This window comes from Limulus polyphemus, unplaced genomic scaffold, assembly GCF_000517525.1.
Source record: "Limulus polyphemus unplaced genomic scaffold, Limulus_polyphemus-2.1.2 Scaffold1295, whole genome shotgun sequence".
Taxonomy (NCBI): Eukaryota; Metazoa; Arthropoda; class Merostomata; order Xiphosura; family Limulidae; genus Limulus; species Limulus polyphemus.
In genome coordinates, this window is record NW_013666905.1 from 162,156 (window position 1) to 174,863 (window position 12,708).

Consider the following 12,708-nt stretch of genomic DNA (forward strand, 5'->3'; position numbering starts at 1 on the left):
ATTGTGCAATACATGAACTTGCTGAAAACTGTTAAAAATAAAAACAATACAGAAACATACAAGGTGGTGCAAAAGTCATAGCCCCTGGAGATTGTGAATAACAATAAAACAAATGTACTTACTTGTTTGTTTATTAACGTAAATATTCAAATTGCTGGCCATTAACTTTGAAGCACATATTGACTTGAAGGTAATGCCCAGCAATTTGAGCACTTACTTTAATAAACAAAGAAGTTATTACTTTTGTGAGCCACTAAAACAATAAGCTGTTGTAATATAGAACATATTAGTGTGTGTGTGTGTGAACTGACAGACACTGCACTACTTGGATAAAGAAAACAACAGATAAACAGTTATTTACAGTATTATTTAAATGTATATTTAATGGAAATAGGAGGTTCTGAAAACATTTTTCATTGATACAGCTGTGCTCTCAACTAGTGGTTCAGAATTCTGTTTACAACTTTGTGGCAGTAGACATCTTGTTAAAGTGCTCACATCTGAAATAAAAGATTTTCCAGTTTATGTGAATCTCGGTGACAATAGCAACCATGTTGGATATCAACCCCAAGAACAGGAGGTTGATTAGTATCCCATTAGTGGTTTCAGTAAATTTCAACAAATCCAGAATTTAAAGTGAAAAATAACTTGACAATAAAACTTCAAAAATTCTTGTTATACAACAACAAGTGACCTCACATAGATAAGACAAAAGCCACTATCATATAAATATGGCTTAAATTATTATTAACATTTTTAAGTTTTTGTAATAGTACTTTCAAGTATTTCTTGAAGTAAATTTAATTTATTCTTTTATTGGAAAAACTAATTACTTCAGAGCAAACACTATGATTCTGTAGATTAAAATCGGTTCATCTTGGGATTCTTGAAAATTGATTGCGAGTCTCTGAAAGTTCCTTGTCGTCAAAATGCATTAACTCTGAGAATATCTGAATGTTTGTGTAATGATCAGAGATTTGCTTCTTATATTAAACAGGGTTTATCAGAGAAAGGGCTTATGGCCATGGAAAACTCATACAAACGAATGATAGCTGACCTGGAGAAAAAACATGAGATGGAATTAGAACAACTAGAGAATGAAAAAGAAAAAGCCTTAGCAGAAGAAATGTCTAATACTAAACAACACTACATTAAATAATTTTTAGAAGAACTTTGTAAAATAAACACAGCTTCATTAAATTATCTGCACTAAATACATCCATACTGAACATTTACAACCCAAACAATACGGTTTTAAGTAAATCAACATTGACCATGTATGGATTGTGAACACATTCTATAAAGCTAGTATTACAAGCATCTAAATATTTAGAGGAACCTAAACATTACAAAAATAAACCACATTTACCTGCTCTCGTTGCTTGAGTTTGTTTTAAGAAATTTTCTGCTAAATATTAAATGTGCATGTGCTTCTTGAGTTGTAAGGTGAAAATTTTAAAAATGTATTTCGAATAGTCTAGATATATGCAGTACCCCTGTTTTTTTTAGGGAAATTTTCTACTGCTTCATTTATATGGTGTGTTTAGTGTTACATTCTGAGTTTTATCCTATATTCACAGTGCATTTTCTAGAATAAGAGTTTATAGTGGCTTCTCAAAAGATTGAGATTGGAAAAAAACAATTTTAATATAGTCTCATAATAAAAAGTTCAAAATGATTAGCAGTAAGAGACAAGAGTCACTTTTTAGTTTTCAAATATCTTTTATTCTGGACAAACAGAATTCATTTGATTAAAGCATAGAGAAGAAAGAGCTCTAATATTTTTGATAAATAGTTTTCAATATTAAAAGCTAAATAAAATTTTTGTGTTAGAATTCAGATTGAACATTTTTTGTACTATTGGCTCATCTTCTTGGCCAATCACGTTGACTTACAAATGCAGAAGCAACTTAGAATTAAAAAGCTGAAAATAGAATGAATGTAAATAAGGCTAAATATAACATGTGACCATTTAACCATTAATGATCACTTATGGGAGTTTTGATTTTAGAATTTCTTTATATTCTTACAATGTAAAATTTTAATGATAGTAATGGAAAAATGTTTGAGTTTTGGGAAATTTAAGAGAAATATCATGAAGTTAAAAATTTAAAAGCCATGCCCAAGATTTGAAAATTTTATTAACAATACTGTGTACGCAAATCTGCAATTATGTAAAAAGTAATTCTACCCCCCCCCCCCCTCCAAAGGTTAGGAAAAGTGTATTATAAAATATGTTTCTTCAATTTTAATTTAAAACAAGTAAAAACATTTTCTTGTACATTATGTAGCTTTTAAAATAGCAAACAGTGTAACAAGTAAATTTGTCCTGATAACAAAAATTGGTATTACATTTTGACATACAAAAAACATTTTGGCTAAAACTGAAGTGTGAAGACTGAGCTTCTATTATGTCCGTGTTTGTATTATTCTAAACAGATTTATGGTCGATAGTAAATGTTTATATTTTCTGAAGCACTTGATGCCATGAGAAAAGCTCACAAAGAAGAACTGCAACGAGAAATCGCTAAGTTCAAAGATGAATTCCTAAAACAAATGGAATACACATACAGTGGAGAGAACCAGTATAAGGAACACGAGTAAGTACAACCTGACAGATGTGCATTATTAGTTAAGAATAAGTATTTCTAGAAATGCATGCATGTATATAAGAAAAATTCCAAAACTTTTTAAAAAAATCATCGCACTTTCCACTCATAATCCAAAGGTCATGATGGAGAATGCCCGTGTTAATAGTGCCCATGGATTATGGACATATGTATTTAAAAACAAATCACTTGCAAATCCAGCTGCAACCCCCACCCAATGAACTACTAAACAAAGGTACCCTTAGATCTAACAGGAAGAACAATACTTTCCACCCCATTATTTTGTATTTTCATCTGGATAAGTGTGTGTAAATTGAAGGAAATGTTTTTTTTTATTTTGCTGATAATTAAAAGAAGATATTTTGAAGTATTAATTATTTGATGTTTAATCTTTATAGGGCTGAATTAGAGGAGATTAAACACGAGATACTGTCACTGTCTGAAAAGTATTCCATTAAATGTTTGGTGAATGCTTCATTGAAAGAGAGCTTGGAAGTACTGAGGACACAGCTGGAAAACACTAATTATCAAGTAAGCACCACTGAATTTTATCTTACCAATTTTTATTATATGGGAACAATTTGCATTAAATTGGGTTTTTTATAAGTTGGGTAATTGTGGATTTTTTATACATCATTGTTGTCAGGCTTTGTTATTGTATATACTAGAAGTTGAGTACGTTATATTAAAACAATTCTGGAGCTTTGTTATGTCGTCTTGTCATCCTCTATCTGACAACTGTGCCTCTTGATAACAGTTCTGCAACATAGTTTACATTGCAAAAGATCTTCATATGAAATACTCATTTCATCCTCCAACTGCTTGGGGTATGAAATGGTGGAATCAGCTTGTGTACACGCAACGCATTTTTCCAGACAGGGATCCTTCTCGCCGATGTTATGTACTATTGCTTGGTTATTAGTACAATAAAACATTGTGCTCATACATATAAGTCAGAAATAGTTCTCGGTAAGTTTAGTTTCTTCATTTTTTTTTACATTAAGCTTTACATTTTTTTATTTGTACATTATTTGTTTATACTGATACCCTGTCTTACATTAAACTTCATAGGTATTTGACTTACTTGCACGAAACAAACAGTTGCGTGCTCACTTAGCATCGGAAGTTGCCGATAAGAAAGAAGAATTACTAAATAGCAAAGACAATGAACAAGGAGAAACACTGGTGGTATGGTCAACCATTTCTTTGTTACTTGTTAAGATAGGAATTTTATCATTATTGGTAACATTAATGTAGTGACTAGATAGAAGGGTTTGATCAGGTATACTGTATCCTAGCTTTTTCAAACTTAGAATAGATAGGAAACGTTAACAGGAGTTTTAGAACACAAGGTATTCTGATATATTATAGAAGACTGCACATATTTTAACCACAATAACTGTAGCATAACCATCGTGGTTTCTTGGCAGAGTGTCTTTTTCTTTAGAGAAAATCTACCTGGAGATCTGGACTTGAATATTACGTGCACACACACACACATAGATAGATATTGCCAAAATCTTTGGATTCTGATCTCCAGGTAGATTTTCTCTAAAACTCTTAAGAACTATAGTGTGTTTCATTATACCTTAAAAATTGATTTTAATTCATGTGAATGTTAAAAACACTTATGTTTTGTAGTAGATTTTCACATAATTAAATTCAAAATGTGGTTTTCTTAGTAAATTTCAATAAGACAAAAATATTTCGTACCAAATATCGCACTTTCCTAAGTTATATAATAATTTTTTAATACAAGTATATTGACCAGTCAAATTTGGTTGCGATGTAAATTGAAATTGTGTGTGTTTGAAAAGTACATTATTACAAATACTTGTGAGCTTGAATAACATGTAATTCAATAAAAATTTTCTGTTGGATTTTCAGCAACTTTTGAGTCTTAGGGACCAAGAGCTAGCAGAACAAAAGGAAGAGAATGCTGAGCTTCTTCAAAAACTTCATCTGACAGAGAATGTAAGTGACTGTACAGATATAAGAGAAGCTTGGAGGATTTAGATAAAACATTTAGTTTCTCATGCTTGACCTCAGTCAGCTATTCTGAACCTGTTTCTTGTAACACATCATATTGTTTAAAGTTGAATCTTTCTCTGTTGCTCTACCTTCAACGTTTCATGGTACCAGTTTTGTACGTAAAAACATTGCTCTCTTTACTTACATCAGCGGAAATACCAATCTCTTACTTTGTGCATGATTAAACACTGTAGATTACAAAAACTAACCCTAACTGCTTGAGCAGTTTCAAAGAACTGACAGTTCATTAATACAGCCTCTTATTTCTATTATCTGAACTATGGATAGCGATACTTTTAGTGTTTTGTTTTTTAAATCTTTAATTTATCATTTCTTTTCACTGTGGTAACCGTTTGTGCAAGAATGCTAGTGTTCGGTTAAAAAAAAAATACTCTTCCAACTGTTGGAAAATACCCTTTTAATAGAGTAATGTAAAAACATTATATAAAAGTTGATTCTGAATATCCTTGATTTTATTAATTGATGAACAAGCTCTACATTCAAGGCCTATTGTTTTGCCTTAATAATTTGCAAGTTTTTTTTTTTCACTTATAAAGTACATTTTAAATTTCTTTTAATTTCTGAACTAGTCATGATTGGTTCTATTACTAATTAGCACCAGGGGAAGCTAACATAATATTAGCTTCAATTCGATTTTTTCTTTCAAAGCTATGTTATCAGCCTGATTTCCTATTAATAACTTAACTTTTTGTTAAAGATAAATACCACCTTACCCAAGATGCATCTGGAGGTATTTCTTGCTAACATTTTTAGGGTTTAAACTTATATTTTGTAATTTCATAAACCCATTTTTTAATTAAAAAATTTCAATGTACATATACTGTATGATGTATCAGTTTGAATAACATGCTTGCCTCCCCCCCTGTCATTTTCCCAATTTGAGTTCTTTTGAATAAGGGTGTGATGTATCTTGTTTTTTCAATTTGGAACGAAGTGGTACATGTATGTCTGTAGTTGACCTGCCCAATTATGTGTATGTCTGTGTACAGCATGTCAATCTGTTGGATGCCCAATGTCTACAATTAGACCAGAGTTTGAAGGCTGAGCGTAGGCTGCGAGAAGATGAGGTGAGCAGCCTGAGGACTAAGCTAGAGACTCTCATTGCCTCCTCTTCACCCGGTAAGAAATGTGGGACTGAGGAGTAGACCTTACTAGAGCTGGGCGATTAGTAGTACATGCTAATTGATTGACAGGTGGAGTAGGTTTGACCCCCCCTCCCAAATCCCTTTTTATACACCACTAAAGAATACAGTTACACAATTATAAGTATGTATTACATTACGTAGCCAGAGAGTGGGTAATAGTGCTGCTAGCCAGTGGCAAATACGCTTAGTAGAAATATCCTCAACAAACAAACATAATTTTTGTAGTGCACATTAGTGTAGAAAAGACATTTTAATGTTAGAAATAAACAACCTTAAAAAGTGTCAAAAAAATAACCAACTAATTAAAATCAGGGTTTCTGATTAACACCAAATTTGTTATTTTTCTCTAATTGGACACTCAATGTTCATTGGAAACACAAACCATAACTGATAGTACCAAACTAATCGATTAAATTGCCCAGCTCTAAACCTTATTTACACTACATTTAAATTTTCTAAAGTTGTTGCACTTTTTTTTTTAAGATTAACCAGTAATTTAAGAAAAAATAATAAAAGGTCCACAAAAGTTGTATAGATATTACAACGAACAAACATTAGATGGGGGCCTGACTTCAAATAATTAATTCCAATCAGTGTATAAGTATTACATTTTATTATGTAAACCTTGTTTTAATCAAGTAATTTCTAATTTCTTTAATGATAATACATAAAGAAGTTTTACTGAATATTTAAAATAATCCAAACCACTGGTTATATTTGTCTTATACATGGTCCATCACAACAGTGAATTAAACAAAAAATGTTAAATTTTCAACAGGAAGTGAAGAAGACAACAATGAGTGTACAAGTAGAGAGAGAAACCTTACCTCTCATCTCCACCACCCAACAAGAAGTAGTATCACATTCTCCAGACGAGCTTTTGAACCAAAACCACGGCGATCACATTCTCTAGCACTTTATTCAGCTCAAGGTAAGTGGCCGTTATGCTCATTTGAGGAGTTTCGACTAAGCTAGATTCTGCAATTTCTCCGTGGTATAACCTATGATTTCAAAATAGTGTTTAATGTATCTATGTATTGTGTAATGAAACATTGAGAATGGTTTAATTCTGTGGTCCAATCGTTTTCTTTTTTCAGATTTAATGAGATCTCCCAGCTGTCCTGGACTAGATGGACTTCCTGGTATAGAAAAGTGGCGGACCTTGTCTTCTCAAAAGTGTATTACTAACACTCAGAGCAAAACTGAAAATAACTAAAAAAAACAAGATATAATGTGCCAGTTGTTTTCTGAAAGTTGTAACGGGTAACTGTACAAAGCACAGTTGTTTTTTAGTTGTATCATGAGTGGCAAAAAATAATGTAGATTTTAAAACTGGATTTCTCAAAGGTCGAAAAAAGAAATGGACTGAAAGTGTATAGGACTAATTTTATCAAATTAAGCTTACCTTTCCCCATATTTAACTGGTTTCCCCCCATCAGCTTGCTTCTGTAAATGTCTGTAATTAAGCATAATTGGGTTTAGTTGCCAGATATTCAATAAGTGCTTAGGTAGAACAAATCCTGCAACAACAACAGTGCAGATTGTTTTTCTATATTTTTTGTGAATTAATTTTTTTACTGGAGGAAGAAGCAACATAGAGTTGTGCAATAATATTCACTAAATAAACATTTTTATGAAAATATCTCGTGACTATTATGTTCTGTGAAGGGTAGACAATGTCAGTGTTCTGAGAAATAGTTAAACTATTACACAGCTGAAGTCACTACAATAAAATTTCTGTCCATGGTAGTCCAGATAAAATATTCATTTTCCAAAAAAAAATTTTTTTTTGCCCTTCATTCAATCATTGTTATTAAGCATATAAGCAACATAATGGGCTGTGTTGTGCCCACCACAGGTATCAAAACTCAGTTTTTAATGTTGGAAATCCTCCAACGTAATGCTGAGCCACTACGAGGTATTCTTTATCCTTCGGTAGTGCATATATGTATTAAATATACAAAGTGGCATAAATTTATACCAGTTTCATCTTCATGCCTAACATCACCTGGTGGTCAGTACTAGACATTTATCAACAAACGAAAAAAAAGGCCAAGCGTGTTTGAAACATCTCTCACACACAAGTACATGATGTTTTAACGTTCAATGAAAGGCCATCACTACACCTACCATTCATTGGTTAGTAAATTCAATATATCTGATGTTTTCTTGTTTAATTTTATTATCTGCAGTGTAGTGACTTAAATACCCCCTAAGCATTTATATCGGCTATCTACATCGATACTGGACGTGGTGGCCAAAGCACAAAAAAATGTAGATTATACACCTATGATATTTGGGGTGGGGGGGTCCATAACATAACACAAAAGGTACTTGTAAATCTGCAACTGATGAAACCAGTTTAAATATCTTAAGATTTATACTAATAATGCAATTTAAAATGGGTACATATGATGAGTTTTTCCTACTGGAAAACTAAGTTTCGAATCCCGTACTGAATACATCTTTCATTATCGATTGTAGTCAATCTGATGGCCATGGTTAGGCACTATTGTCCAAAACTACAATTCCCACTGTAACAGGCTTTTGGGAAAGATGACACTTCTCATGAATATTTCTTTTTGGAAAGGATTTTTTATAACTATTCAGGCACAAGTTTACCCATGGTTCAACTGTACTGTCAAATCACCAGAAATATGCTATAACCCGTTACACGCGTCACAACCTTCATTTATGGTGACATATCCAAACTGTTTGTACAAAGTGCAATTAACCCTTTCTGCACGAGTCAAAGGTCATATTATTGCATTTGTTGCCTCACGTTTAAAATTTTATTGAACTACTATTTTATGAATTTATGTCAATAAGTTTGGTATCAAACTTTAGATTATAATTCATATTTTAGTATTATACATTACTTATTTTTTTTTTTTTTGTCATATGAAAAACCTTACTGATAAACTGCCAAATTTCGTGAACATACGCTTACTAATTTGAAAGTTATGGCGTGAAAACTATAACAAGCACAAAATGTTTACGAGGTCGTTTCCAGGTGTAATGCTGCCACTAGACTAGCAACAACTGATGAACAAGATAAAAGTAATTTATGTACACACAAAACATAAAACCAGTTTCATTTGGTGAAATATACAAATAAAAATATCTATTGTGTTATGTCACAGTAGAAAGAAAGACAAGCTTTACTTACAGACATCTCCCTAACAGACACCTGTACAGTGTTCCAACAAAACATTTGCTAGTGTATAACGAAAAGAAAATCACACGAAGCAATCTTTGTGCACTGTTCCACTGTACATCTATTTCCCATTTTTCAAACAGCATCCCGAGTGACTCCTGTAATATCATCTGCACTGGTATTCTTTTCCCGAAACACTGTATGATGTAATTTTTTATCATCAATTCGCCTCGTCTATCATCATCTCTGAACGTATTCCTGACAGAAGTTCAATCTATACCAAAGATACTCACCTTAAGGTTCCTTGTTTGTTCTACAATACTTCTTAACACACTGTATTGGGGAAATCACAATTATTTAAGTCTTGTGTCACTTATTTCGAGCCTATTGAACTAAACATGGAGATCCTGAATGAGAAATAAATCACGCTACAATAATGGAGTTACCAGAAAAAATTGTCAACTTTTTCCCACTACAAAATGTGTTTGAATATACTTCAAAAGTTTTACAAAAAATTAAAGTGTCCATACTACTTGTTCAGACTTTAAAACCTACCCAAACACATATATCTGGAATGTTGTAAAGACTGAAACCAATGTTTGAGCTAACCAGAATTTCAATGGCCTCAGAAGTCATTCGGCTAAAGCTTTAACTACATGTTTTCTCCCCATCCAACTTTTAATTATTATTTTTTTGCTGAAATTGTAAGATACAGATTTCATGCCTTTTATACTTACTGCATTAAGAGGGTAAAAAAAAAAAAGTAGCAAGACAAGAGAAAGTACCAAGTCAATACAGTAAGTAACTTTGGAATATGAAAGCAAAGAAAATTTGTTGCCTTGAAATAGAAATATAAAACAAACGTTTTGACGATTAACTCTTTTAAGACTGTCGCACACTATTATGTGATGGCTCTTTCCTGCAACAGTATATTAAAAGTACAAAATCCAAACTTTAGATTTTTGAACATACACGTGATTATCTCATAATGCCAGAAACCAAGACGTTTCTGCTGCCATTCAAAAACTTTGCTTTTAAGTAACTTTAGTGCAAAGATTTTAAACCAAATTTCAGATTAATGTAAGTGTGGATGAATATGATGTAGCATAAACTTTAAAAATCCCTCTTCATCAAGTAACTTAGAAGCCCACTAGCTGAAACAAAAATAAAATCTGTAAAGAGCACATTTTAACCATTCCAGAAACACAATAAAGGTCCACTGGTAAAACACCAATTCAAGTTTAAAGTTACTTTCGAAGTAAAAAAAAACGATTCCTATGCACGTGTCAAAGCCAGTGAACGAGGTACGGTTAAAGTTACTATATGAAACAATGGTTCTTTTACACACGAATAAAAATAAACTTCCAGACAAAAATGATTCATAAAAATGTAAAACAAGTAGCTGGTGAGCTTGCTAATTTTACGACCTTTTTAAAGGATTCAACATACATAGTAAAGAGATACTTTCTTATAACAACAATAAAGGAAGAATCCTTGAAAAAGCCTGGCCATGAAACAGCAGCTCGAAGTTTAAGTACAGTCCATATTTCTTGTGCTAATCTGTAAGCTTCTAAATTTTCAAAAACAGAAGGACATCATAGCTGAACAGCAGTCAGAAGCCCAAAAATATCTGACAGAATGATCACCATTAAATCTAAAGCTACAAGTTCTAGTTCCTTTCCATTTTTTAAACATAAATTTGGTGGCTAATTATGAACATAATGAACTTCTTAAGATAGTTTTAAACAACATGAAAAATCTAAAACAGTTGAATAGAGGATTTAACAATTATGGAACCTCAACGTTTCGAGAATAAGTTTAAAAGATACTCCCCACAATCTGATTAACACTATACATCTACAGAAAATCATGAATGAAAGAAATAACCATTGTTAAAAGTATAAGCACCAAGACTGCTTAGATTTACCAATAATGCCAAAGCCTAGAGAACTGCTAACCACTTTTTTCGGTCAAATGTTTACAATGTTTTGTATATGCACCATTTTTAGAAACTGTTATTTAAAAAAAAAGAATGCAAAATTAACTGATGCATTCTGTACTGCACATGTTAACAAATAACTTAAGACAACATTTTATGACCAATAAAAGATGATGAGGTATGATCTGGAATGGCTTATTATGCCTTGGAGTTTTATTGTTAACTTGATCTAACAGAACCCAGGAACAAAAAAAAGTCAACATTTAAAAGTTTTATATATTTCTCAAAGCATGTTTTAAGCCCAGGGTAACCTAAGTTTGAAACTTAATCAATTACCCCAATTTCCTAAGGAAAACAAGAAGTTTTAAAATCTTCAATCAGCATAACCACCCAGCTCAGCTCTTTATACCAATCAGCTTGCAGTATGTCTCCTCAAAACCAATCAGCATAGCAAGAATGAGCCAGGTGCGGTTGCCAACAGCAATCTGCTGGAACGGGAACAGGATCGGAACAGCAAGCTCGGGTACACTGGACCCAACTGCCACAGCATTCTCAGCAACTACTGCTTATTACTGCGTCTATAGTTACAGACAGTAAAAATCACATGAGATTGAGAAATAAAGGTTCATCAAGCATTTTCAGTTTATTTAACTAATTTTGAAACAGCCCATGATCACAAATATTACCCAATTAGTTAAACAGAAGAAGGTGAATGAAAAACATTTAACAATACCCCCAAAAGCTCGTGATATACAATTTCCACAATTAACTACATTTAGCATACTCTTATTCCAAATAAATTTGCAGCTTCACTTTCCAGCTATTTACACACTTTTTTACAGACATTGTTAAGTTTATTGTAAGTAAGAAATATTCACAGTAGTATAATAACTAATATAGAAGATTATCTGTAGCACAAATAAATATATTGTTCATATTGCTTATTTGAAAGCTTCAATTAGACTAACCTTAAAGTTGTGAAGTCTAAGACATATTTTAAACTTTCACAAACCAAGGTGTTGAACAATATTTACCTATAATGAAATATAGATTAAATGTTTTACATGCATAAAAATTTTAACATACACTACCCTTATCTTACATGAAATTACAATGAAACTGATGATATACAAACAACATCGTGGGCATTCAGACCAGTACACAGTTTTACTCCCGGCACCAAACAAAAAGGGCCCACCTCAGTATTCTAAAGCAGTGACTTAACTGTTATTCATAACTTAAACTAATTTCCTAAGTCAATATCAGCATCAGATAACTCACAAACACTTAGGTAATTTACAGAGTTCTACCAACACAAGTAAAATGTAATTACACACCATTGTAGCTTATAGGGTTATATATGGTAGGCATTGTTTAGTAGAAATATATAAATTTTGGGTGGCTTAATTTTATGTTATTTATACTTTTAACTTTATTACATCTCTTTAAAAGTAACTGCCTTCCCACAGCTGGCTGCAGACAGTGAAAGGCAGTAAGAGTTGAGATGTTGGTGTAAGCACTCAACTCTGTACCCTTATTGAATTTTCCACAACTGCAGACTGGTTTCTCATTGGCATTTTGTTTGATAGATGGGACATCCCCAACGCTTTTGGTTACTATTACCACAGGAAAGTGTGAAGGTTTTTTGTTTTTTAAATAGTGGTTTTAATTTATATATATATATATATATATATATATATATATAACATACTTAATTTTTTACGTTACACTACTAACAACGTACTTTACTTACTAGAGTATACTTAACGTTAAACCTTAACTTATTAAGTAAATAGTATTAATTTA

General features: G+C 32.0%; 2 protein-coding genes across 3 annotated transcripts in view; one reads left to right on the plus strand and one right to left on the minus strand.

Moving 5' to 3' along the window:
- LOC106462988 (protein MLP1-like) overlaps window positions 1-7,448 on the plus strand; it is a 132,720-nt gene extending 125,272 nt beyond the window's left edge. The window contains exons 16-24 of the mRNA XM_022390393.1: window positions 998-1,128; window positions 2,117-2,181; window positions 2,477-2,600; window positions 3,008-3,140; window positions 3,681-3,797; window positions 4,497-4,583; window positions 5,651-5,780; window positions 6,585-6,737; window positions 6,904-7,448. Of these exons, the coding sequence (XP_022246101.1) occupies window positions 998-1,128; window positions 2,117-2,181; window positions 2,477-2,600; window positions 3,008-3,140; window positions 3,681-3,797; window positions 4,497-4,583; window positions 5,651-5,780; window positions 6,585-6,737; window positions 6,904-7,022 (1,059 nt within the window). The 3' untranslated portion in view covers window positions 7,023-7,448. The remainder of the gene's footprint in view (window positions 1-997; window positions 1,129-2,116; window positions 2,182-2,476; window positions 2,601-3,007; window positions 3,141-3,680; window positions 3,798-4,496; window positions 4,584-5,650; window positions 5,781-6,584; window positions 6,738-6,903) is intronic.
- Window positions 7,449-7,545: 97 nt separating this feature from the next.
- Window positions 7,546-12,708, minus strand: part of LOC106462990 (serine/arginine-rich splicing factor 2-like) — a 14,730-nt gene continuing 9,567 nt past the window's right edge. The window contains exons 4-5 of one of the 2 annotated variants that reach the window (XR_002611385.1): window positions 11,239-11,480; window positions 7,546-9,237 (exon numbers count right to left, since the gene is read on the minus strand). The gene's annotated coding sequence lies outside the window, so the exon portion shown is untranslated. Of the gene's footprint in view, window positions 9,238-11,158; window positions 11,481-12,708 lie in introns of those variants that run through there. The other variant, XR_001291020.2, reaches the window with a different exon arrangement.